The sequence below is a fragment of the Arthroderma uncinatum genome (genome assembly GCF_011692745.1).
Source record: "Arthroderma uncinatum strain CBS 119779 chromosome Unknown scaffold3, whole genome shotgun sequence".
NCBI classification, from domain to species: domain Eukaryota; kingdom Fungi; phylum Ascomycota; class Eurotiomycetes; order Onygenales; family Arthrodermataceae; genus Arthroderma; species Arthroderma uncinatum.
In genome coordinates, this window is record NW_022983865.1 from 2,018,730 (window position 1) to 2,045,087 (window position 26,358).

Consider the following 26,358-nt stretch of genomic DNA (forward strand, 5'->3'; position numbering starts at 1 on the left):
TGCCAGTACAGAAGACAAGCCTGTCTATATTCAGAGCCTTTTCGAATGCGCGGCGACTATTCACACAAGAGCATTTTGTCTATCTACAGAAGAAGGGGCTGAAGACTACCTTGAGGCTAGATGCCCAAGGCTCATTTTCACCCGAGTTCCACTTGCTGCAGAAGGCAATCGTAGGAGTGTGAGTGGACTAGAGTCTAGCTCAAAACGATTTAGAATATTTCGTTTATGTATTATACCATTAAAAAAAATTATGTACTCTTAAGATTTATACACCTGTTCTATAATTATCTATTAGTGTGTCATTTGATCGATGGGTGGTTGGAAAGATCGGGAATCTGGCAAAGAAAGTCGTGGGGCGCATTTGAAAGCTATCTAATAGAGGGCGTAGATTTGAAAAATAAATAAAACGCCTATAAATATACATTCGAGAGCTATGCATCAACGAAAATTAGAGCAAATAACACATGAACCACGTAGTAAATATTACTAGAGCATTCGTCTCCGAGCAGCGGTTGACTATGGTACACATAGTTGAAGTTGAATGCAATCGAACTAGCATGCCTGACACCCATGCAACAACCTCACGAGTCTGCGGGATTGTCGATGCGGTGATAGATATCCCCGAGGGTACTTGGAGTTCGCAGTCGCCTGGGCGGTATTCTTTTAAATGCAAACTTAGATCATCGATATTTGCGTAGCTGTAGAATGTATATGTTAGTGACCTGTCAAAACATCGGGAGAATGATAAGACTTACGTCAAGAGTCAATGCCTTACTGCTATTTGCAGCCTGATCCCGATAAATACCAACAAGTGCCTCGCTGACTTGGAATAATCCAGTTTTCAGACTAATCACGATAAACTGCATTCCAGGAGCTGCATGGTCACGGATATAGTTGGCAATTCTGGCCACGTTGGTGTTATCGAGGGCAGCATCTACTTCGTCTAGAACGAAAAATGGAGATGGTTGGTAGGAATGGATAGCGAATAGCAGAGCTAATGCAGCCATGGTCTTCTCTCCTCCGGACAGATGCTCCATGTCACGGAATCGCTTCAGGGGTGGCATAGCATGGTATTTGATGCCATCAAGGTAGGGCTCTTCAGAATCTTCGATATCCAGGTATCTGGTTTGTAAAAATCTAAGTTAGAATTTATCATTCCTTTGATGGATATAAAGTGTAAAACATACGCTTTACCGCCCATAGGGTAACTCTCCGTCCGGGTTAGGTCACGATAGATTGGCTCGATTTGTTCGGAAATATGTGTAAACGCTTTGTTAAAGAGCTCAGATCGTTTCTGCATGACGTCTTCGAAGTCATCTTTAGCTCTCCGGGCGCGTTTGCGAGAATCTTCAAAGTCCTTTTCAATAGTTCGCAGTTTATTCTCAACACCTTCGAGCCGTTCGATGGCGCGCATGTTGGGTGCCATTTTGTCCAGTTCGCCATTAAGCGATCTAACTCTCTCTTGAAGCTCTTCTTCAAGTTTGTCATCGGATTCCTGTAATTAGATCGTTAGCTTCTGCTATGAGACTTTTTACTCGACAATAGTGTACTCACCTCCTTAAGAGAGTCTCCCAAAGAGGAGAAATCCACTTCTATACCGAAGTCCTGTACAAAACGACTCTGTGAATTAGCTGTGTTGGGATCCTCATCAACTTCCATCGCGTCTGGGTCTGGGTGAACGAGCTCGTCGATAGGGAGTTTATCCAGGGGCTCCGAATCCTCTGTCAGGGGTATATCGATATCTTCCAATTTACAGCGCCTTATCAGCGTGTATCTGCCCGAAGAATGGCGTTGGGTATCGGCTTCTAGACCGTTAATAGTTTTCAAGGTGGCTTCCACATCCTTACTTCGTCGCTGAAGTTCTCGTCGTTGCTGGTTGAGATGCTCAGTAGACTCAGAGAATAAACTCTGCTGTTCCTCAAGGGCATCGTTCAACGATTTCAACTCTTCGTTCAATTCATCGAGCCTTTCTTGAATTGATTCACGTTCCGCCTCCAGGTCACGGACCATCGTCTCGTCCCTCTGTGACTGCGCCTTGAGGCTATCAATTCGCATTTCAGTTGCCTGAAGTCTCTGCTTCTCAAAGCTAAGCTGGTTCTCAATCTTTGTCTTTTGGGTAGTGAACTGGAGCTTCTTTTCGGCAGCTTCCTGCTGGAGGGAGCCCTGTTGGGCATCATACTCCTGAATATTCTTATAACCCAACCGCTTACAGAAGTTGCGATAGACCTTATCTTCGACCTCAGTCACAGAGCTCTGAATCTCTTCTATCGACTCATCAAGGCGTTCGAGCAAAGCGGACTTTTCGCGATACTTTGGTTGGACACTCTTCATCTGGCGTTTGGCGAAGTCTATTTCACTCGCCTTGCTCTCCAGGTTCTTCTCGAGAGCGCCCAGTTCATCGCGAGAGTAGGCAAGGCGTTGCTCTAAGCCAGCGAGTTGGCCCTGAAGAGACTCTTCTTCGGATCCCCTGCGGTGGGCCTTGGGAAGGTTGGCCAGGTCTGCCATCAGCTTATCCTTCAGCTTGTGTAGGTTGGCAACTTCCGTATCCTCCCATCGTTTGGAGTTGCGCTGTCCAGGGCCACGACCACCCGTCATTAAACCACCCTTATGGATAACCGTGCCATCCAAAGTTACTGCTTTCGCCTCTACGCCCTTCTCGTAGCATAGATATTTAGCGGTCGCCAGGTCATCACACACTATTGCGTTCCCACAGGCATATGTAATGGCGCGTGAGACAGAGTTATCGTAGTCGACTGTCTCGATTGCCGGACGCATCGCACGGTGCATGCCCTTTAAGTTTGAATTTAATGCCTTCACCTGGATTGTCTCAAGAGGAATAAATGTGGCCTGACCAGCACGCTGATCACGCAGGTGTTGAATGCATTCTTTTGCGGTCTTTTCATTATCGACAACAATTGCGTCGAAATGACGTCCCAGCACCGTACTGACGGCCTCGGCGTATTTCTTCTGCTTGGGTTGACATAATTCGCTAACACGACCTTTGACGCCCGGGAAGATACGTTTCAGGGTTGAGATCATTTCTTTGGCGCGCTGCTCCTTTTCATTTTGTTGTCGACCATCATCTGCCTCTAGCAGCTTCTTCAAGGTGACTTGGAGTTTTTCCTCAAGTTCCGTTCGCATCTGAGCGACACGCAAACGCTCCGAAGTAAGGCTGTTGAGCTCCTTCTTAGTAACATCTATTTCCTTGGTCGTAGACTTGATAGTTGCAGCGATGGTTGTCTTGCGCTCTAGTATGTGGTCCATATCAGTTTGCAGGTTCTTCGCCTGCCATTCCGCACTTTCGAAATTGCTTTTCAGGCTGTTAACTGTTTCTGCGTCAGCCTTCCTCTGGCGTTTCAAGTTGTCCAGTTCCAATTGCGTGCTCGAGGAACGCTTGCTGACTTCTTCTTTCAGCCTGCTGTATTCTTGGAGGTCTGCATCAGTCAATTGGATACCCTTGACCGCGATGGTTTGTTTCCACTCATTTTCCCACTGGCTTTGTGCCTTCTCGACGATCTTGAGGTCCTTTTCGAGCTGCTTTACGGTCTTTGACTGTGCGAGTGCTTCCTTGGAGACTTCTGCTACTCGCGCGGCATACTTGGCCACCTTTTTCGCTGTGATTTCTATCTTCTCGTCCACGGGAACAAGAGAATTGGTAGTCTCTTCAATCTCCTTTTCTTTCGACTTGATACCCTTTTCAGCCCTGGCAACGTCCCTGCCCACCCGAGCGTGGTCCTTTTTGGCGTCTTCAAGGTTCTTTTCGTACTTTTCGACGCCTCTTCTAAACTCTTTCAATTCGTCCTGATATTTCTGTATTTCCGCACTAGACTCTAGGATTAAGCGTTGGAAGTGAAAGAGTTTCCAGAGGATGTGGGTGATGATGGCTTGATCACGTTCTTCAGCTTTCCGGGCGTAGGTTTCCGCTTCCCTTTTCTGTTCCTGGTACTGTTTGATTTCTGAGTTGATACCTCGGCGGCGGTTCAGTTGGAAATTGAGATGTTCAGAAGCCTCCTCCTGTTCCGCCTTTAGTCTCTCGTAGTCCGCCTTGCTCTCCAAGCTCCCAGAAATCTGCTCGATCAGCCGTGTCAGGTCCTTGGGCGATTGGGAAGCGATCGACTCCACGTCACCCTGGAATACAAGAAAGTTGCGTGCTTTGATCAAGATGTTTTCGGCTTCGAGTGCGTCGTTGTACTCTTGCGCGGTGACCACGCGGCTGTTTATGCGGTATTCGCTGATACCCTGGTTCGTGATGGAGCGTTTCCACTGCTGCTCCTCACCGGCGTCGTCCTCGTACACGGCCATAACCCAGGCCGACTTGGGGTCGCTACGCTCTGCCGGTTCGTCCGCAGCATCGCCATTCTGCTCTCCGGACTCCCCTGCCGCATTGTCCTTGGAAGCTGAGCCATCGTCGTTGATCTTTGCGGTACGGAGAACGCGACCACGGTAGACTAGATCGCGAAGGTGGGTTGAGCGCAAATGCGACGACTTGATTCCAAGAACGAAGGAGATCGCGTCCATACTACAGACAACTTAGCAGCCATCATTCTCTAACAATGGCTCAGCGGAACAGGAGCTTACGAGTTCGACTTCCCCGACCCATTGGGGCCGATGATGGAGGTGAAGTATGCATCGCCAAAGAGCAAGGTGTGATGGCCCTTGTAGGACTTGAAATCTGTCTTTCTGTCAGCAGGCTGTCTTAGCCGTGACCTGGGGATATATACTTACTAAAGAGCTCGAGGCGAATCAGCTTCCCCATGGCGGCGGCCTGACGTTGATAGCTGTTGCTGCTCTCTTCTCCGTTCCCTTCTCTGGTCGTGATATTGCTTTCTGAAGTCGCGTCGCGTGAGTCATGTGATGTCTTATTAACACCTTATTAAGCCCTTATATAAGCCCTTAGTCATCGCCCAAAGAGGCAAGAAAGACGTCGGACCAACCACGCGTGCGAGGCCGTGCACGTCCCATTACGGTAAGCAGCTGGCCGCCCTTTTGGGGTGCTCATGGGATTATGTCCTTTTTTATATAGAACATCGCTTCCCCTCAAGCCATCCCGACCGTTTGCCACCTGCAGGACAATGGGGCGTGGGATCACAGAGCCTGCATCATAGATATAACGTCCTCGTCGCGCCGTGAGTTCTCTCGTCCTCGTCCTGCTTTCACCCATCACCTTTCTTTTTGGTTACCCTGCAACCGGCCGTGTCGCAGCTCAGCCCTGACTCAAAGACCCATGGCCAGAAGCTAGGCAGCACATAATAGCACCAGGGCTTCTCTTCTTTTTTTTTTCCTTTTCATCTTAGCCTCCTATCCTCTACAGCTGGGGGATTATCTCGGAGCTCTTCTCGATCGTTCACTCTGTCCTCGCTGTGCCAGACCGTCGAGAGACTCCGTCATCATGGATCGCCCAGATCTACACAAGAGCAAATCGGAGCCGGCCAACATACCTCAGCTGGCGAACACCGGGTCCGGCTCCAGTGACGGCGAGACTATCGTGGTCACTCAGGAAGAAGCTGCGGTTATAACGCCAGAAGGTGGACGAAGCCCTCTGGCACTGAGCCCCCTGTCACGCATATCTTCAGAGAGCAGCAGCTCCTACCAGGAAGACTGGGAGCCGCTCACGCCCGTCGAGAGGTTGACGGTCCTCGATCTGCTAGGCAACCTGGCAATTTCGCAGAAATTGGAGAAATGGCAGACCTCACTCAACGCTCAGAAGGAGAGGGTTAAACGACAGCAGGAGAAGTTCAGGTCGACCAGCCAGCAGGCACGGCAGAGGGTTGTTGGTGAATTCAAGAAGAGGATGCCTACCTCTGAGGAACAGCTGCAGAAATACAGGAAACGCATGAAGCACTCTGTTGAACGACTTACGGTCCGGTGGAACGACACAGTCACGGTCACCGCCATAGAGAAGATATCGTTCATCGCCGGTGTCCTCAACGTTTTCATCAGCGGCTACCTGCTTGGAGCCTACCCTACGTACTTCTACCTCTGGTTCACAGGCCAGCTCGTCTACTTTATGCCTCAGCGATACTACAAATACTGCAAGATCGGATACCATTACTTCCTCGCCGATCTCTGCTACTTTGTGAACTTTCTGACCATACTGAGCATGTGGGTGTTCCCGAGCTCGAAACGACTGTTCCTCAGCACCTGGTGTCTTGCCTATGGAAATAATGCTGTTGCCATCGCCATGTGGAGAAACTCGATGGTTTTTCACAGCATAGACAAAGTCGTCAGGTAAGTCATCCCATCGTTTCTTCTTATTTTTTTTAGAGGTTGATTCTAACCCTCCCTGGCTTTAGTTTGTTCATTCACATCATGCCTCCGGTGACCCTCCATTGCCTGGTCCATTTGACGCCCCCGGATATGCTCGAAACCAGATTCCCAGCGGTATACCAGATCAAGTTCAGCTCGCCCGGTTCGCCTGAACACTACACACTTGGAGCAATGATGATATGGGCATCCGTTCCATACGCAATCTGGCAACTCAGCTACCACTTCCTTATCACAGTACGCCAGAGAGATAAGATTGCTGCCGGCCGCCCAACCAGTTTTACCTGGCTTCGACGATCATACGCCAAAACATGGATCGGCAAATTTGTACTCCATCTCTCTGATCCCCTGCAAGAGCCGGCCTTCATGCTCATCCAATACATATACGCAATCCTCACCATCGTGCCCTGCCCTCTCTGGTTCTGGTATCAATGGGCAAGCAGCGCATTCCTAACTGTGGTATTCATATGGAGTATCTACAACGGCGCAACATTCTACATCGACGTGTTTGGAAAGCGGTTCCAGAAAGAGCTCGAGCAGCTGAAGAGAGACGTTGCCAAATGGCAGATGTCCCCCGACGCTCTGACGGCAGTCGCTGATCCCCTGAGCCAAGATGGGCTCAAACCAGCCTCCCTCACCGAAGTGGTCATGGCAGCACCCAAGCAGACACAGGTAGAACCCAGCCAGGCCATCACCAACCTCGATTTAAACGCGAACGCCAAAGCTGTCTCTACGGGTGCTTTGGTTGATGACGCACCTCCCTCTACGACTCATAGACGACCTTAAGAAGCCTCCCTCTAGCGTTGTTAATTTGCCCACGGTTTCATTCTGTCCTGTTCCTTTGTCCTCATGCCTCTATTATGTTTGCAAAGTCTTAGGATGTACATATATACCCCTTGATGCGTCGTTGGATCGTGACTAGCTACGTCTTAGTCCAGCCCCCATTTAATCTTAATAGTACCAGCAGAATACTACTGTATACATGATATGAGTTCCACTTCCGTAAAACAAGCGCCATCCTACAATTCCTATCCCCAGTCTTAGCCTCGATCCCGGAAAGCTTGTGTCTTCGCCTTTTCCTTCCATGGATCTTTTTTCTTTGGCAGTGGCGTCGGCGATCGGGGAAACGTATAGTCCGTAACAATTTCCGAGGGCCGGAGAATTACCTTACCTTCCAGCACCTTCACAAGCTGAAAGTCGCACTCTTGGACATTTCAGACAGATTCAACCCAAGAGAGACGTCTGACAACCATTGAACAATCTCAAATCACCCGCGGTATACTCGACCTGACTTATTCGACCCTCCGCCGCGCCCAGATACAACGCATACATGGCTGTGCGGAACCTTGGACAGAATGGAATACTTCTAAGGAGGCTCATCCAGAGTGGTACGCATCCCTACATCTCCATCGATTGAGCACTTCAGACCTAACAACTCAGCAGATACCAGCCGGCTTCATGTCGCCAGATACGCCTACTCCGCCTACCGGGCTCAGGCTGCCCGTCCAGCGCTGCCTGCTGTCGGCCTAGAGCTCGCGCAGCTCCGCCGTGGCTACGCAACCGGCCCATCCACATCACCTGGCACAAACAACTCCAGCTTTCCCCCGCCCGGATTCAACGTTGAAAAGGCAAAGCAACCCCTTCCGAAGGAGTCTCAGGCGACCTCAACTTCGTCGTCTGAAAAGTCCTCTACGTCAAATGCGGTCTCGAGGGAACTAGACAGTATAGAACTTGAGTCGAGGGAGTTAGAGAAGAGAATACACACTGCGTCTATTGCCGAGGCGGTAGAGAAGGGCCAACTGGAGGAGAAGAAGGAGGTTAAAAAATTGACTATTGGGCAGAAGATTAAGAAGGAAGTACAGCATTATTGGGATGGAACGAAACTATTGGCCGCGGAAGTTAAGATTAGTTCGAAACTTGCACTTAAGATGGCTGCGGGATATGAGCTAAGCAGGAGGGAGAACAGACAGGTAGGTTTGCCAACTTATTCCCCGACTACATCCCTGTTGTCCAGTACTGATGGTGGTATTTTAGCTTCGAAGAACAGTTCAAGATTTGGCTCGACTTGTCCCTTTCTCTGCCTTTGTTATCATTCCTTTTGCAGAGCTGCTTCTCCCAGTTGCCCTCAAGCTCTTCCCCAACCTTCTTCCAAGCACCTATGAGGCTCAGAAATCCAAGGATGCTAAAGCTGCCACTCTACGAGGCACCCGAAAGGAAGTCTCAAACTTCCTCCAAGGAACTCTCAAGGAAACCGGTCTTCCAGTCAGCTCAATAAATGCGAAGAAGGAAGAGTTTACGGAATTCTTCCGCAAGGTCCGAGCGACGGGAGAAACCCCGTCTGACGAAGATGTTATCGCCGTTTGCAAAATTTTCAAGGATGATCTCACATTGGACAACTTGTCACGCCCACAACTGGTTGCTATGTGCAAGTACATGAATCTAAACACATTCGGGACTGATACAATGCTCCGGTACACCATCCGTGTCAGGATGCGTCAGATCAAGCGTGACGACAGAGCCATTGCCTACGAGGGAGTTGAATCCCTACTCGTCCCCGAACTCCAGATGGCATGTGCATCCCGTGGTCTTCGAACCCACGGCCTCTCGCCAGCTCGACTCCGCGACGATCTCTCCATGTGGCTTGATCTCCGTCTGAAGCAGGGCGTTCCCTCCACTCTGCTCGTTCTTAGCAACGCCTACATGTATACCCAGCACTCTCAGGAGTACGAAATTTCGTCGCAGATGGACGCTCTCCGATCAGTCCTATCCAGTATACCTGAAGAACTCTTCCACGAGATTGAGCTCGAGGTCCACAATGCTGAGGGAGCTGCCACGAACAAGCAGCGTCTTGAGGTTGTGAAGGAACAGCAGGAGCTGATTGAGGAGGAGAACGAGCAGATCACCGAGAACGGCAATACGGGTGTACCAGCGCCAAAGGACCACGAGGACATCGACGAGAAAGACGACAAACAGATGGACGCCTCTGCTTCCAGCGAGGCAGCCGAATCTACTGGACAGTCCGAAAAGACAGAGGAAGATGCCAAAACCGACAAGGATTCTCCCAAACAGCCCCAGGCAGATGACAAAAAGCAGTAAATTGCCAGTATGTGTCATGAACGCGCCCTCTCTTATATTCCCCTTCTAGGTACCACCGAGTGTATTTTGTTGAACTTTTTACTTTGTAATTATACTATGCATCCTCATTCTCCCATCACTATCCATACACACACAGGCTCTGCCCCGGTAAGGCGAGCCGACACTCTACACTAACTGCCTATTCCTGGTTCGCCCCATCTTCCTTTTGATCCTTTTTCTTTTGTTATTTCCCAACCCCTTCAATATGTTTTACGTGCTTTGTTTTCTTGGTTTAGACTGGTGGGAGCAGTGTTTCCTAACGCTACATTTCTCTAAAGGAGGATTTGTAGTTAGTTTATAGAAGTTTGGTGATGTTTTTGGTGGCTTGGCCTCTCAATCACTCGAATGATTTATCTACCTTAGATCTTTGATGAAAATATTACTTGATACCATTAATAAATATTAGGTTGTGATACAGTCACACCCCTCTGGCTATCCATATACCTCTCTAGATAACCTCACACCATATAGTTACTTTAATAGGTATAGCGTCATGGAAAACTAGATAGTTAAAGGAAGCCCCTTAAGTAAATACTTAGTAAGTTTAGAGAGTAAGCTTAGAGAGTAAGCCTAGAGAGTAAGCCTACAGAGTAAGTCTAGAGAGTAAGTCTAGAGAGTAAGTCTAGAGAGTAAGTCTAGAGAGTAGGTCTAGAGAGTAAGTCTAGAGAGTAAGTCTAGAGAGTAAGTCTAGAGAGCGAGAGGGCAGGCTTAAAGGTATACCTAAGGGTAGACCTAAGTAAGAAAAGAGGAGCCTAGAGGAAGCCTAAGAGGAGGCCCAAGGGAGACCTAAAGGCTAAAGGGGTAGCTTAGGGATAGCTTAGGGGGTAAAGTCTTTAACTAAAGAATCCTCTTAGGGGCTTTCTTTAAGTATCTAGTTTTCCGTGACGCTATACCTATTAAAGTAACTATAGGGTGTGAGGTTATCCGGAGAGGTATATGGATAGCCAGAGGGGTGTGACTGTATCACAACCCTAAATATATCTCCAATGTTGTTCCATGTTTTGTATATTCGGATCCGTATACTCCGTATATGTTTGGCGGCTGATCAATCCTGAGCCTAGCATGCTCCGGCCTCGGCACGGCGGCGTTGGGCTAATACGTATCTTGGGCGACGACGTGAGGCCAACGAGAGAAGGCAACTAACATATATAAGATATATTTCGCCAGAGAGAGATGAGACTGTGTCTTCGCTCAGTGCCAATAGACCCAGCCCGTTGCCATAGACTCAGCCATAGGCTATTTTCGTCCTTTGCAGGATCCCAGACATTGAAAGGAAGGATGGCGCCGTTATCGCCGGAATCTCAGGTCGGTACATATAGAACCTGCATAACTAACGCCCTGCTGCCCTCTTTAATCTACAGACACATTGTCTCATGCGGGCGATCATATATAATGTTCCAGAAAGCCTATGAAACATCATCTAACTCCTTGGGGATGGATATTAGAATGCGATTGAACGCTTGCGAGGGTATACTCCGCCCCCAACGAACTACCATGCCATGCCATCCACAAGACAGGCCTCAGTATTATTATTACTCTTTGCCGATCGGAGAGGAGACCTTCGAGTTATCCTAACAATACGTGCCAGTACCCTCAAATCATGTATGTTCATTCCAAGGCCTTTTCAAACATGGCAACAACTAACATGACCACCACCATGGCTCAGATCCCGGCCAAGCAGCTCTCCCTGGTGGAAAGTCGGATGGACCAAGCGAGACGCCTTTTCAAACAGCTCGGCGTGAAGCGTACGAGGAGATTGGTCTACCCAATATAGACCAGCAGATGCCCTCGCCCTTCTGGGTTGAGCATCTCTGTGAACTTCCTGCGAGCCTGGCTCGAACAGAACTTGCTGTTCGGCCATGTGTTGCCCTTTTACACTCTCATAATGAAAAGACGGGCGAAGACGCTGATCCCGAAGAAGCATTCATACCCCAATTAGACGCCAAAGAAGTAGCGGCGGTATTCACAGCCCCGTTCCATAATTTCCTAAAGATAGAAGATGAGCCTCGCGGAGAAGAGGATGACGCTCTCCCCGGAAAGCCAAGCGATTGGTATGAGGGATCATGGACGAAGTGGAATTCGACATGGTGGAGAAGTAAGTAGCCTTATAATTCCCCGGGTTTTTCTATCTTTTGGTATATGAGCAAGACCGTTAACTTACGGGGGAATCAGTGCACCATTTCTTCGTGGCCATAACGAACCAGAAGGTAGCCACGCCGAAGAAACAACACAACAAGGAGCAAGACGCTGCTATTGACCAGTTAGAGGAAGAGAAGGCCTCGTTGGGCCTCGAACGATTTCGAGTGTTCGGTATGACGGCCCGCATCCTTGTCGATGCCGCAAGGGTCGCATATGACGAAGTCCCTGAGTTCGAACACAATAGCCATCTTGGAGACGAAGATATGATCTCTCGATTAAAGACGCTTGGAAGATTTAGCGAGGTCGTCGATCGCGAAGACACCTTGACCCCAGAGATATTTGAGAAAGCAGCAAAACTGTCATGATAAAAACCTAGTATACCATCTTCATGACCATTAATTTACTCTTCCAGCGTTCGAGAAGATGAGGTTTTAATTATTATTTTCACGCTAAGGTCCGAGTGCGGGTTCATGCGCCGATAAAATGCTGGGTTGCCTTTGTTCCCGTAGATCTGCATTTCCTTTGTCTACCCCCTATCTTTATATACTTGCCCAATACCCAACCCTAGAAGGCCACCGAATATTTGGATGTGCAGCGTGCATATTCAACTCTATTCATTTTTTTTTATTTTTTTATTTTTTTCGGACGACGCCGTACATACTGCACTAGTCAAATATGCCTCCGTGGTTAACTACAACTCCACAGCATTTTCTACCATCTCATAGCCTCAATGTAGCAACATAGCCTGCGTTATAAATGTTGGATCAGTCATGTGGGAGTTCTAATGACAGTTTTATATGCAAGAAGCAAACCGGATGTGGCAACGGCCCTGCAGAAATCCCATTATCCTTTGTACCTTCATCATGAATATCCTGTGCCTCCGTCAGAACGGGCTTTGATGTCTGAATCCTAGAATGTCATTTAATAATGCCACCAAACGCATTCAGGTCGATCGACAATGCAAAAAATTAGAGGCTAATATATCATCAGCCTACCCCCCAGACCTATATTCTCTTACCTTCTGCTCTTCTATCTTCAACAACCCATCGCTATAACGACGTAACCAGAGAGAAATATGTCGTTGATGCTAGGACCCCGAGCTCCCTACATGCACTCTCTCCTCCCTTCATCGTCATTGGAAGGGTTAGAGCAAGTGATACCACCAGAGCCCAACTCCCCCAAAATTTACATACCAAGATGGAAGCTCGACAAACCTCTTCCCACCCCTCCAGAACGAAATTCTGGCATTTACTCTTCAGACGACTATTATCTGAGTAGTGCTCGTTACCAGCGCCCCTATGATAGACAGCGTGAAACTGGGATATACTCACGAAACTGCGGCCCTACACACGCCCGCTCGGTCGATGAACTCCGGTTATTTTGTAGCCGGCAATCACCAGTTCCCCGTTCACCTCACTATCAGAGGATATCGAGAAACGATCAGTTTTCGAGCCTTGCAAAACGTGCTCGACATTCGACCGAGCCGATATATCAAACCCATGACGAAGGGTCGATAAAGGCTCATGTGCGGATTGACGACAAGATACCTCACAAAGAGCTGAAAGTTCCTAAGCCAAAAAGAGAGTCAATTTCAGGGGTAGTGAAGTCAGCCAATACAACTCTCATAACACGTATAGACGAGAGTGCTGAGTCGGTAGAAGCCGCCCAACCACGGACTGACACTCCCGAGGGCCACGATAACCGCGATCTTTGTTTCTGCCATAAACCCCACCCCCGTCACAGCAAAACGTACACAAATAAACGATCCTCAAAGTCTAGTTCCAGCGAGGGGGTTCAGGCTGGGAATCTCCCTGATGCAGCATCATACATTGGACTCATCCGGCAACAGTCGGCGCCGGATATCCCTCACGTTAAGATAGAAGAAGTCCCCGGTGGACAATTGAATTCGCGGAGAGAAGACGAACCCCCCAACCGCACACAGCTGTACTCGTTTACCACCTGTGCGAGCACATCCATGATCGATGAATTCCCGGACACAATCAGCAGGAAGGAGAGTTCCGGATTTGGTCTCTTCCGATCTCCTCCCTTACCGCCAGCCCGTCAAGAGAACCGTCACAGGCCAAAGCAGCTCGCAATCCCGCCGAGCGACTACCAGCTATATGGAGTCAAGGGAATGCCAAAGAACAAGCCGAAGAAAAAAAAATCGGGTCTTCTCCCCAGCTACATCAACAAGCTGATCCCCAAGGTCATACGACGGCAAACGAGCGAGCCACAGATGCAATCGTTGACCACACCACAAACGGCACCACCGTACCTGCCAGGGGAGAATCCTCATCGTAGCCGTGAGGAGTGGTTCGGACTGGGGAAGAATATCAACGCATGGCGGTCAACGATTGAGTTCTCCCGGGATGCCTTTGGCTCGAACGCGAACAGGGCGGCTGAGCAGAAGAGAAAGGAAGAACTGAAGAACAAGATCGTAATGGTTGGGCCAACACCCCACTGGCTGTAGACGGTTATCTCAACCCTTGGATATCTTATGATGTTGTCACGCACGGGAGTTTTTTTGGATGTTTTGTTTTTGTATTAAATGTAGTATATGAAGAATGTTTGATATCAGGATCTGTTCCATTCAGCCGACTTTGCTTCCGGCCGTTCCACGATCAGCAGGAACCGTCCTTGAGCCTCCTTTGGACCTAGAACGCGTCCGTCTTTCCGTAGACATCGTGTCATAAGAGCTCGACCCCGGAAGAGTTCCCTGCAGGCGCTTGGAGGTAGAACAATCAGGAGATACCGGTCAATATATGTCGAGTCAGGAGGCGAGCTGGGATAGCACTGTCTTCCTGTCCTCCGGGGACAAGCTAGAAAGCTACCGGGCAGTCGTCTCGTATGTATATTCCAGTTCATATTCAAATAAATCGCTGCATGACCGGTTTGTCCTCACTGCTGCATATCCGGATCAAGTGACGCGGTGGGAAACCCTGGCCGAACTGCACATCGGCCGCTCTGGTCCCTGGGCCCGGGTACGAGCGACGGCGCAGCAGGCTATCATGAGGCCGATCCACGATATCTCGCTGGCTGATCAGGGCTGCAGCGTTCATGGATGGCGGCAAGTTGGAAGTTGAAGTTGAAGTTGGTGGATCGCCAAGGGGTACAGGCACATCCCCGGCGGGCGGGCTTGCGCGTGCCGTGGAGAAGCTTGCGGGGTAGGCTTTTGTTGACATATAAGAACATCTCTCGGAGCTCGAACATCCCACTGCTTGACACAATTAGCTATACAGGCTGTCGAGGTCGACTGTTCATCTGCTGAGCTGCGACTGTGATCTCTCAGTTATACGTCTCCAGCACCGCAATCATGGGCGGGGAAGCTCCCAAGCATGTTCCGCTCTACCCTGTCCTCGCCGAACGCCCGGTTGGCCAGCACATCACCTCTATCTACAAGGACCGACTTCGCCAATTCACCGCGACAGGCCAGTATCAGAGGTATAACCTGCTAGAGTGAGTTGTCCTGCCCTTGCTACAGCTTCCTGTACCTTGTTATGCTATCTAGATCGCACTCAGCTGACTCCTGGGGACAGCAAATTCTTCTACGCTTTAAATGACGACGAACAATATGTTAAGCTGTGGGTTTACTCTGTCCCGGACTTGAAGAGACCGGCCTTCAAAGATGTCGTCAACCACGAGTTCAAGCCTACTCGAAGAGGAAATTCATTCGGTCCCAGTTGGTCTACTCACTGGTTCCGAATCCAGCTCACCGTCCCAGAGTACATGAGGAAGTATGACCATCTAGAGTTCCATTGGGACGCCGGAAACGAAGGCATGGTCTGGACGGAGGACGGCCGTCCGCTGCAGGGCCTGAGCGGTGGTGAGAGAACCGAGTGGACCATCCCCAAGGACTTCAGGGATGGCAAACCACACATCTTTTACATCGAGATGGCTTGCAATGGCTTGTTCGGTAACTCAAACGGAGACATCATCCAGCCTCCAAATCCAAACAGGTATTATCAACTCAGCTCGGCAAAGATCGTGGCAGTTAATTTAGAGGCGAGAGCGTTGAACTATGACTTCTGGCAGATTGGAGGTAAGTAAAGGGGGCTTCTTCGCCCGCTTGACGTTAAAGCAGGCAACTGACGGTCTTAGATGCTGCTCGAGAATTTCCGAGTGACTCCTGGCAGGCTCACAAGGCCCTTATCGTCGGCAATTCCATGATGGATGCCTTTATTGACGGAAACGGAAGTCAGGAGTCTATCCTAAAGGCGCGCAAGATTGCCCAGGAATTCATTGGAACGAAGGTCGATTCTCCCGACGTTTACAAAACTGAGGGTGAGCCCATCGTTTTTGCGACGGGTCACTGCCACATTGACAGCTGTTGGCTGTGGCCGTTTGCTGAAACAAAGCGAAAAGTTGCCCGGTCCTGGTCATCCCAGTGTGACCTAATGGAACGATACCCCGAGTTCAGATTTACCTGTTCATCGGCACAGCAGTTCAAGTGGCTCGAGCAAGAGTACCCTTATGCTTTTGACCGAGTCAAGGAATGGGTGAAGAAAGGCTCATTCCAGCCGATCGGTGGTAGCTGGGTCGAACACGATACCAACCTTCCCAGCGGCGAATCGCTAGTCCGTCAGTTCATATACGGTCAGAGGTTCTTTGAGAGCCGTTTTGGTGAACGATGTACCACATTCTGGCTACCTGACACGTTTGGGTACTCTTCCCAAATCCCCCAGCTGTGCCGCTTAGCTGGAATGAGTCGATTCTTCACCCAGAAGCTCAGCTGGAACAATATCAACAACTTCCCGCACACCACATTTAACTGGGTAGCCCTTGACGGAAGTCAGGTTATTTGCCATATGCCTCCCTCGGAAACGTACACCGCTAGTGCTCATTTCGGTGACGTCAAGCGAAGCGTTACCCAGCATAAATCTATGGACCAGGACAATACCTCTCTTCTAGTATTTGGAATTGGTGATGGCGGTGGTGGCCCAACTTTCGAGCATATCGAGAAACTCCGTAGACAGAGGGGTATGAGTGATACTGTCGGACTTCTTCCCCGAGTCACGATCGGAGGTTCAGTCGATGACTTCTTTGCGAAGCTCGAGAAGAAAGCTTCCGAGGGCACTGACTTTGTGACCTGGTATGGAGAGCTCTACTTTGAGCTTCACCGTGGAACTTATACCACTCAATCAAACAACAAACGTAACAACCGTAAGGGAGAATTTGTTCTCCGTGATGTTGAGCTCCTAGCAACTCTGGCCTCCCTGAAGAGTTCCTCATATAAATACCCCAAGAAGGATATTGATGACATGTGGGAGCCTGTTTTGCTCTGCCAATTCCACGACTGTCTTCCTGGAAGCTCAATTCGACTTTGCTACGATGAGTCGGATGCTTTCTATGCCCAAGTGTTCAAGACTGCCGCAAAAGTGAGAGAGGAGGCAATGAAAGTACTCGGTTTCCATAATAAGGAGTCCAGCTCCGACGGCAAGCTCGCCGCTTTGAATACCTTGCCATGGCCTCGTTCCGAGATCGTTAGAGTGAACAACGCAACGACCTCGTCTGCCTCCCCCCAATACGCTCTTGCGAGCGGAGATACTGGAGTGATGGCCGTGGAACCATTAAGCTCCGCTCAATCAACCTCTCTCTCTATCAAGGAAGTTGAAGCGAATGTTTTCGAACTCCGCAATGACAGCCTCGTAATAAAGGTTGAGAAGGGAGTGATCACGTCCCTATTCGACGTTAAAGAGAACCGAGAGACGATCGCGAAGGGGGGTAAGGCAAACCAGTTCGTCATTTTCGATGACAAGCCACTATACTGGCAGGCATGGGATGTCGAGGTCTATCACTTCCAGTCACGAAAGGAACTGGCCTCCACGGAGACCAAGATTGCAGAGAACTCTCCATACAGAGTCAGTGTCGTCACCGAGACGAAGATCAGTGACAAGAGTTGGATCAAGACGACAATCAGCCTTTCTGCCGAAGCCAAAGATACCCCATCCATGGTGGAAATGGACTGTGAGGTCGAATGGCAAGAGACTATGAAGTTCCTCAAGGTCGAATTCCCCGTTGACATTCGAAACACTGAGGCATCTTATGAGAGCCAGTTTGGTATCACAAGACGGCCAACCCACTATAACACAACGTAAGTCTATACTCCTTCCATTATTGCCGTAAGTCTAGCAAATACTAACCTCACCTTATAGCTGGGACATGGCCAAATTCGAAGTATGCTGCCATAAATGGGCTGATCTCTCAGAGAGCGGATATGGAGTCTCAATCCTCAATGACTCCAAATACGGATTCGCAACCGTCGGCAACTTGATGCGTCTCTCTCTTCTCCGCGCTCCCAAAGCGCCAGACAGCACTGCAGATATTGGCCGCCACCATATCCGTTACGCTATCCTGCCACACTCTGGCCCTCTTGACTACCGTACCGTTCGCGCAGGATACAACTTCAACAACCCCTTGATCCTACAAGCTGCATCAGGACCGGAAACCCATGATGCCTTCAAGGCCATTCGGCTGGTTGACGCCACCCCAGCCCTTGTCATTGATACCGTGAAACGCGGCGAAGACGACGAGGATGTCTCTCGCGGCGAACTTCCACGCCGTGCAGGGAAGAGCGTTATCGTACGTATCTTCGACTCCATGGGAGGAAGAAGCACAGGTACCCTCGAAACATCATTGGCCGTTAAGAAAGTGTTCAAATGCAATCTTCTCGAAGACGATATGGAGGAGCTGAAGATCGAGGGATCCGGACCATCGCGTGTCAAGATTGAATTGAGAACCTTTGAAGTTGCGACATACAGACTTCAACTTTAAGCTATCTGGACATCTGTGTTCCAGAATCGAGGAGGGTGAGTTTTATTTCTGATCTCATTTAATGATTCGTTACGCACCCTTAATGATGACCCACAGCCCATTATCTCGTAGATAATAGTTAGTAGTAGGGAGTGCATATTTTATGGCTGAAATTACTCCTATGCAATGAAATTGAGGTTTATGTCTTGAAAATTGTATGTCTTTTCTATCTCCTCTAAAAGACGGATGCAACATCTAGTTGATATAATATAACACCCACCCCGTAAACACAATTCGCCAACTGCCCAAGGTATAGATCGCTTTTCCCCAACACATCTGAACGCCAGTAGTAGAAAGGAAGAATCAAATAGTATACAAGATCACCCATCTCACTCTCCTCTAACGTATGTGATCTTTAACCTCTTTAACGGCTGCTTATTATCACCTTCATCACCCGCTTCTCGATCTCTCCGGGCGGCCGAGGCATCCCCAACAGACTTTCTGTTGTTCTTTTTGTTTACAGCAGCCTTGTTCCCAGCTCCAGCAGCGGTAGACTCCTTGCCTTCCGCGCCCTTGAAGCCTGGTCCGGTTGATGTAGGCGTTTGTGCATGTGAGGGTGTGGTATGAGCACTCGATGGAGCGGGAGAGTCCTAAATCGAGATATATTAACAAACAGCTCTGGCCGTAACCGAATTCCACGCATATCACGACGCGTCTCTCTGAACCACACCTAGGAATCAACTCACTCTCATAAAACTAGCAGAGCTCCGAGAAAACACCCTGTCTGTATCCGCCACCTGGCCCTTCCGCCTCGTCGTTGGCCCGTTTCCAGAGCCACCAAACGACGAGCCCATCCCACTACCGCCTCCCATGGTAGACAAGCTAGACGCACCCTTGATGTAGTTGTCGAACCCTTTAATTATATTTCCCGCGCCCGTTTCTTCGAGGTAGGATTGTTCAAAGCGGTAGATCGATTCCTCCAGAGCAGCCTACACGAGCACAGCCGTCAGTTATTCGCCTGAGCAAATGGGAAGCTCCATCTATCACGAGGGCGGATTAAATTACCATATTTTTATCCATCAGCCGCTTCTTCTGCAGGGTATCTCGTAGCTCCCGCCTTAGCTTCTCGTAGTAGGGTATTCCGCGTGCGGGAGGCTGCTGGTCTGCGCCGGCGGGAGCTGCAGGAGCACCAGAGGCGCCAGCAGTCGCGGGAGCTGTGTCATTCGAGGCGGCGGCGGTGGTTGCGGGTATATTGTCCGCCGTCGTCGAGGCCATCGCTGCAACTGTGGCTGTGGCTGTGAAGGACGAAGGAGTTGGTGTGTTGCTTGTTGCTTGTTTGTATGCAGCAGGTTTGAGGATGAGAAGTATTGCGCTGATAAGAGAAAGTTCGCAGGGGAGATAAGCTTTCTCCATGTTTGTGCAGTTTGCATCTGCCCAGTTTACTTAAAAAGAACCCCGGCCATACTTCTGCTCTGCTTATTCTCTACTTATTCTCTTATTCCTCTTATATTCCCTTCTTATATCGGTTACTGTTTATCTCATTCTAGCTTGAATCCATATTTGTTGTCGTATTATCTGCAAGGGTACTGCTGGTGCTATACATGAGTAGCAAGATGGACCACGATCACGGCCATGGCGATATGGACATGGGGAACCAGTGCAGCATGAATGTCGGTTTCTTCTCTGTAGCATAATTATACCCCGGAAGAGCAAGCTGACAGTCGTTAGATGCTGTTCACCTTCTCCACGAAGAACCTATGCATCGTCTTCTCCCAATGGCGAATCACCGGGCCCTTCTCTCTGCTCCTATCCCTGGCTGCCGTCGTGCTCCTAGTCGCTGGCTACGAGGCCCTGCGAGAATTCACGCGCCGATATGAAATGTCTACTCTTCATTGCCAAAGGGACCTGCCCTCCGGTATGTACCTCCCGTTTCTTCCTCCCTTGCATGCCTTGTCCCTCCGATGTCGTACTACGTTTCGTCGTGTATGAACGGCCGATTTGACAATTCGCTCAATGAATTGGTACAAAAGACGCCGGGGCAGTTGAAGGTCCCAGACCGTCAGCGTTACCAAACAGGCACTACGAGACAGTCGTAAGTGATGAAGGTAGCTCACTGCTCTTCTCAGCCCGGACAGCAAGAGGAACCGCCGCGGATAGACAGGGGAAAGTCATCCGTGCTGCCCTATATGCGGCCCAGGTCTTTTACAGCTTCTTCATAATGTGAGTTGTCTCTTCCTCGTGTGTTGAGATCGAAGTCGTCTCATACCGTTTTTTTTAGGCTTCTTTTTATGACCTATAATGGCTGGGTGATGCTGGCCGTTGCTGCGGGGGCGTTTCTTGGATTCCTAATGTTCGGCGAGTCAACGGCGTCGAAGTCGGTTTCGTGTCACTAGCCATAGCTGGGGCGGGTATCTGGTATCGTTGTTATCTCGGGGAAGATGCATAGTAGCTTGCCCGAACTGTATATAGAGCTCTCTGGGCTACGGAAGTATGACTTAATTCAGGGCATGGCGTATGGGAGATAATGTATATTCATGATAACCGGAAAACCTACGGCACTTCAGCATCGCTCTCGTCACCAAATCCAAAGCTAAACCCTCCATCAGTAGAAACATTTGAACTTTTTACAACTTCTGCCCACTTCCGTTTCTTCTTTGCCTCTATTTCCAGCAATGCCTCCTCAAGCATATCCGGATACGTTTCTTTCATCCTCTGCACAAACAGCCCGTAAGGGTCTGCAATATCCTTACGGAATCCAGAAACCTGATCGGCCTTGTGCTTCATGAAATCCAACGCAGAGCGGAGGTGTCTGCGAGGGACAAAGTTCTGCGTAATAGCTACCGACTCCGATAGATTAACGACCAGATGCCACCAGCCGGAAGGGACGTGTAGGACCTCCCCTTCACCGCATATCCCTTCCAGGCATCCAGACGTATTCCGCGCTTCCTCATGGAAATTCAGCAGCCACTCGGCAATGCTGAGAGGGGAGGTGACTTCAGACTGGTCTGCGGAAACGTATACACCCGGCGGAGGCGGAAGTGACGCCGAGCCAGGAAACATAATCCAATACTTGGAACCACGCAGAACCGCATTCCAGGCACTGGTAGCATTGGGATCCTTGTGGAAGGTACTCCCGCTCCTGGCAGGGCCGATAATCAGCCACTCCTTGTCAGGTCGCTGGGAGCCCAGCACGGCAAACAGATCAGCCCCGAAGCATGACGGTGGCCAAAACACAACACCACCCTCGTCCTTGTTCTCGCCGCCATCGGATAGCCCCATCTTCGAAACGAAGTTCTTATCGAATAGATAGAGCGGACTCTCATCCGAGTTATTGTGCATGTAGTCAACATATGTCTTGAACGGCCAGTCGACCGCCTCTGCCCGGAAAAGGGTTTCCGCATGCTTATCCAATATGCATTCGACAGACCAGGATTTGAACGCCGGCCACTCCTTGACTGGCTGAGTAAGGATAAACGGCCGATCAGCCCATGACTCGTCGAACTCGGCCTGCGTCAAATTATCCAACCGCGGTATCTGGTTCCTTGCCGGTATGCTCGAGTACATCGGCAGAGGGAGATGCGAGCACTGAAACGGTCTATGAAGCGTATCCGAGAACAGCTGCGAGCAATCGGGCGAGGCAACCTTTGACGGCGGCAGATTCAAGTACGTCGAATGCCAGTCGCCGTGCCACGAAAACTCCGACGGTAGCGCTCTACAGAGAAGATTAACCATCGTATCATGAAAGTGGTGTAAAAGAGAATGAGCTTACCGTATAAACAGGGCCTTCCACAGCTCCTCTGCCCGCGTGAACGCATAGAGAGCCCTGCAGGCCGCACCCAGACATCTCAGCGTAGACGCATCAAACGACTCTAGCAGTATCAGTATCAGCTCGTCCGGCAGCAGAGCAAAGCCGCCCATCGCCGGCCGGATGTCCCATGACGCCGTCAGACCGTTGCCAGCAGGCTTCACTCCGAGTGGATGGGCCGGGATAGCATCTTCATCAGGCGAGGGCTTCTCATCGTTGGCCGGTAACAACTCGGCGGGCTCGAGACTGAGCCGCACCGCCGCCCTGTCACCCAATTCGCATCCTGTTGTGTAATTTCTCATCTGTATTAGCCTTGTTAGCTGTAGCGTATACGTGAGGCATGAAGATACGACGCTGGCTCCCTCGAGGCATACTCGTTGTGTGCCTTTTGCTGTGTATATTTTTTTATATTTCTTCAACGCCCCACCGATAGCTTATCTCCAACCTGGTATACCACTACTAGACAACACGCAGATATAAGATATACATAGATAATAAAGTAGATGCATAGAATGAAAGCCTGAGGCCAGAAGACCCGATTCATGCATCCGGCGACGAAGACGAAGGCTCTTCTGAATGGCCGGCGTGGGGGCGGTTTTTCACTGGCTGGGCCACAAATCCCGCTAGCAGCTCAAAATTTCCACGGTCTTTTTTCTGCCCCCCAAAAGACACTAAAAAACGACAAACTGCGAGGTGAAAAAAAAACTCTTCCTCTCCAACTTCAAACACACCACACCAACAACTGCTCACACACCAGAACACACTCACTCTCCTAGATCCAGACGTGCTTTTAACTAAGCACAGGCTCTAGTTAGATACTCAGCAGCTCTCCAGGCCTCTCTGCCCAGTCGTCTCGACCCCTCCGCTCGCAGTTGACCACAGACATCCAGGTCGTGGTCACTCTATCTCAAATACACAATCATGGCTGACAAAGGTCTTGAGGAGATCCCTGATGGTAAGCTGCTCTCTACCTCTCTGCTGCTGGCTCTTTTTATCTCTGCTGGTGGTTGTTCTGCCGGGCCTGTCCTATCTTGATGCGACTGGGAGTGTCCGGCTGTGGCAACCATCTTTTCAGCCCAGCAGCGGTGAAAATTTCGTCTCGGTTGAAGATCAAGTGCTAACTCTTCCTCCACAGGTCAGATCGAGTCCAACTATGACGAAGTCACAGATTCCTTCGATGCTATGAACCTCAACCCCGAGTTGCTTCGAGGTACGAGCTGAAAAAAAAGTTGTCCCGCGCGGGGCGGAGGGATGGTCAGGAGAGCCGCACTAACAATCGTCATACAGGTGTCTATGCATACGGTTTCGAGCGCCCGTCTGCTATCCAGCAGCGTGCTATTATGCCAGTCATCAAGGGTATGTCGCACTTCCTCGCTACTCTACCAAACATATATATGTTGGCTAATGCGCCTATGTCCTCCAGGCTCCGATGTCATCGCCCAGGCCCAGTCCGGAACTGGAAAGACTGCCACTTTCTCCATCTCTGCCCTGCAGAAGGTCGATACCAACCTCAAGGCTTGCCAGGCCCTCATTCTCGCCCCAACCCGTGAGTTGGCCCAGCAGATCCAGAAGGTCGTCGTCGCCATCGGTGACTTCATGAGCGTCGACTGCCACGCCTGTATCGGTGGAACCAACGTCCGTGAGGACATGAAGGCTCTTCAGGACGGCCCACAGGTCGTTGTCGGTACCCCCGGCCGTGTCCACGACATGATCCAGCGTCGTGTCCTCAAGACCGACCACATCAAGATGTTCGTCCTCGACGAGGCCGATGAGATGCTTTCTGTGCGTATATACCCTCCCTCTCTCTATCTATATATGTACTAACCTCTATATTAGCGCGGTTTCACTGAACAAATCTACGACATCTTCCAATTCTTGTCTCAATCCACCCAGGTTGTCCTTCTCTCTGCTACTATGCCACCAGATGTTTTGGAGGTCACCACCAAGTTCATGCGTGACCCCGTCCGTATCTTGGTCAAGAAGGCCGAACTTACCCTCGAAGGTATCAAGCAGTTCTACATCGCCGTTGAGAAGGAAGAATGGAAGTTGGACACCCTCTCCGATTTGTACGAGACTGTCACCATCACCCAGGCCGTCATCTTCTGCAACACCCGCCGGAAGGTCGACTGGCTCACCGACAAGCTCCAGGCCCGTGACTTCACTGTCTCTGCCATGCACGGAGACATGGAGCAGGCCCAGCGTGATGTTATCATGAAGGAGTTCCGTTCCGGATCTTCTCGTGTCCTCATCGCCACTGATCTTCTTGCTCGTGGTATTGACGTCCAGCAGGTCTCTTTGGTCATCAACTACGACCTTCCTGCCAACCGTGAGAACTACATCCATCGTATCGGTCGTGGTGGTCGTTTCGGTCGTAAGGGTGTTGCCATCAACTTCGTCACCGCCGATGATGTCCGCATGATGAGAGAGATCGAGCAGTTCTACAGCACTCAAATCGAGGAGATGCCCATGAACGTTGCTGGTAAGCAATTCTCCCTTCCCTCGCCTCCAAATCCACGTCATTTAACTAACAAATACTTTCAACAGATCTCATCTAATCACCTTATCGTTGGCATACCCTCGGAACTTCCATTTCTTTGATCTTTAGAGTCGTAATTATGCCCATCTCTTATTTACGGAAACTCCGACGAATGATGTCATTGTTCTTGACGGCCTTTTGAATCTGAATAACGGGTACTACTGGCAGTCATGTTTTCAGCTCGAAAAGTTTCATTGCTTTCAAAAAATTCCTTCATGGCTTGATGATTCTCTGGGGTGGCTTTCGATAGAAAGGGGTGGCGGAATATGTCTGTTAATGTATCCCGATCCAACTCCTTTGTCTCGAGGGCGTCACCCATGTCTCATTTGTGTGTTATTCCTTTTCAAAATGCCAGTCCTATTCCCATTTCTTGCCTCTATCCCGTATCACTCACTCTTTTCCTTTCCCTGACTCCCCCCCTTTTCTTTATGTATCTGATATTTGTCCTGCTTCTTTCTCCTTGCATCCGGCACGATTCTTCTCGCCTATTCGGTTAAGCCATACTTAATCGTATATCATCAGGAGGGACGGAGCTTGATGTGGGCATGTGGACTTACCCCAGTGCTCGTGAGGATATCTTTTGCTCTTTTTTTCTTTATTTTTTAATATGGCGCTTTCCTGATTAGTTATGATCATCACGGCAAATTGGGATTCATGAGATGAGCAAAAGATACCAGACACGAGGCTGCTGGCCATGCAAATGTTTTTAGCTGAAAAAGAAAAAAAAGAACTATCAACAAAAAAAAGGGGGAGAACCTGAAATTACTTGAGATGATTGATGTGGTACCCTATGGTGTCTCGGTTTCTTTTGCTTGTTGATTCCCCCCTTGCCAAATACATGTTGCATCTTCTGCGTTCTGTTATAGATAGAGCTAAATGGGACTTCACCTTAAAAACTTCTACTTCTCCCTTCGTTTATGCATTTATACCTAGGCCATTGCCATAGTTCGTTGTGCAATTGCGGCCAAGAAGGGTTATAGGCTCGCTCATGTGACGGTCTCGAGTGCCCTTGTCTACCCCCTTTCCCTTGGTTAATACAACCAGACTCTATAGATACCCCGTTCATCGCAGAAAGCCGTCAACGATATACCTATACACGAGGAATCATGTCATCTCAAGGCAGACAGCCCAGCTCTCTCCAACAAAATACCCATTCTAAGGAGGGCCCCAAGCAACCCAGCACATCATCACCAGCTTCGCTCCTTTGGGCCCATCAACTCCACCGCGAACAAAACGCGCTCTCCTCTCAGCTATCCAAGCTCGAGTCATCGCTAATCAGCTCAATTACAGCCAGCAATGAGTCCACACTTTTAAAAATAGATGCATTCACCGGACAACTTGACTGTTTGAGAGATGAGGTCGAAAGATTGAGACATGATATAGCTCTAGATTCCGAGAAAACGGCGAGATCTCAGGATAGGAAATGGAATGAGAAGTTCGATGGTATTAGCGAGAGACTGAAAGCTGGGTTTGAGAAAGATCATGAGATCACTGGGGAGATGGTTCGGAGGGAGCTTGGGGTATTTAAGAGCGAGATAACCGATATCATTCAAAGGTCAAGGTCTGCAGGTAAGCTTCTGTTTGTGAGAGTGTCTAAGCAGCCATTAACTCCGTCGGTATTGATACGGCTATTCAGCTGACAATGTTATATAGAAGCAAAGCAACAAACCCCTGATATTCCAAGGCCAAGGCATAAGGTGCCATCTCCAATTCCGAAAGCATCTCCAAG

General features: G+C 49.6%; 9 protein-coding genes across 9 annotated transcripts; 6 read left to right on the plus strand and 3 right to left on the minus strand.

Annotated features, from left to right (window-relative positions):
- Positions 1-680: 680 nt before the first annotated feature.
- Positions 681-4,756, minus strand: GIQ15_04354 (chromosomes protein 1 structural maintenance; the record flags this gene model as incomplete). The annotated part of the gene is made up of 6 exons (XM_033551771.1): positions 681-698; positions 756-1,122; positions 1,188-1,495; positions 1,555-4,519; positions 4,579-4,672; positions 4,726-4,756. The coding sequence occupies 6 exons, from the start codon at positions 4,754-4,756 to the stop codon at positions 681-683; spliced, it is 3,783 nt and encodes a 1,260-aa protein (XP_033405501.1).
- A 633-nt stretch (positions 4,757-5,389) lies between these two features.
- Positions 5,390-7,050, plus strand: GIQ15_04355 (uncharacterized protein; the record flags this gene model as incomplete). Its single annotated transcript, XM_033551772.1, has 2 exons — positions 5,390-6,228; positions 6,294-7,050. The coding sequence occupies 2 exons, from the start codon at positions 5,390-5,392 to the stop codon at positions 7,048-7,050; spliced, it is 1,596 nt and encodes a 531-aa protein (XP_033405502.1).
- Positions 7,051-7,594: 544 nt separating this feature from the next.
- Positions 7,595-9,360, plus strand: GIQ15_04356 (uncharacterized protein; the record flags this gene model as incomplete). The annotated part of the gene is made up of 3 exons (XM_033551773.1): positions 7,595-7,652; positions 7,708-8,234; positions 8,299-9,360. 3 exons carry the CDS (start codon positions 7,595-7,597, stop codon positions 9,358-9,360), a joined length of 1,647 nt encoding a protein of 548 aa, XP_033405503.1.
- Positions 9,361-10,898: 1,538 nt separating this feature from the next.
- GIQ15_04357 (NUDIX domain-containing protein) lies at positions 10,899-11,903 on the plus strand (the record flags this gene model as incomplete). Its single annotated transcript, XM_033551774.1, has 3 exons — positions 10,899-11,001; positions 11,066-11,494; positions 11,572-11,903. The coding sequence occupies 3 exons, from the start codon at positions 10,899-10,901 to the stop codon at positions 11,901-11,903; spliced, it is 864 nt and encodes a 287-aa protein (XP_033405504.1).
- Positions 11,904-12,613: 710 nt separating this feature from the next.
- Positions 12,614-14,008, plus strand: GIQ15_04358 (uncharacterized protein; the record flags this gene model as incomplete). The annotated part of the gene is made up of 1 exon (XM_033551775.1): positions 12,614-14,008. One exon carries the CDS (start codon positions 12,614-12,616, stop codon positions 14,006-14,008), a length of 1,395 nt encoding a protein of 464 aa, XP_033405505.1.
- Positions 14,009-14,300: 292 nt separating this feature from the next.
- Positions 14,301-18,309, plus strand: GIQ15_04359 (alpha-mannosidase; the record flags this gene model as incomplete). Its single annotated transcript, XM_033551776.1, has 7 exons — positions 14,301-14,383; positions 14,461-14,519; positions 14,591-14,702; positions 14,842-14,994; positions 15,075-15,577; positions 15,637-17,629; positions 17,691-18,309. 7 exons carry the CDS (start codon positions 14,301-14,303, stop codon positions 18,307-18,309), a joined length of 3,522 nt encoding a protein of 1,173 aa, XP_033405506.1.
- A 69-nt stretch (positions 18,310-18,378) lies between these two features.
- On the minus strand, positions 18,379-19,701 carry GIQ15_04360 (uncharacterized protein; the record flags this gene model as incomplete). Its single annotated transcript, XM_033551777.1, has 4 exons — positions 18,379-18,413; positions 18,734-18,938; positions 19,035-19,277; positions 19,354-19,701. The coding sequence occupies 4 exons, from the start codon at positions 19,699-19,701 to the stop codon at positions 18,379-18,381; spliced, it is 831 nt and encodes a 276-aa protein (XP_033405507.1).
- A 1,137-nt stretch (positions 19,702-20,838) lies between these two features.
- Positions 20,839-22,395, minus strand: GIQ15_04361 (F-box protein; the record flags this gene model as incomplete). The annotated part of the gene is made up of 2 exons (XM_033551778.1): positions 20,839-22,000; positions 22,058-22,395. The coding sequence occupies 2 exons, from the start codon at positions 22,393-22,395 to the stop codon at positions 20,839-20,841; spliced, it is 1,500 nt and encodes a 499-aa protein (XP_033405508.1).
- Positions 22,396-23,014: 619 nt separating this feature from the next.
- GIQ15_04362 (ATP-dependent RNA helicase eIF4A) lies at positions 23,015-24,648 on the plus strand (the record flags this gene model as incomplete). The annotated part of the gene is made up of 6 exons (XM_033551779.1): positions 23,015-23,048; positions 23,229-23,303; positions 23,381-23,449; positions 23,517-23,875; positions 23,930-24,572; positions 24,638-24,648. 6 exons carry the CDS (start codon positions 23,015-23,017, stop codon positions 24,646-24,648), a joined length of 1,191 nt encoding a protein of 396 aa, XP_033405509.1.
- Between the last annotated feature and the right edge of the window lie 1,710 nt (positions 24,649-26,358).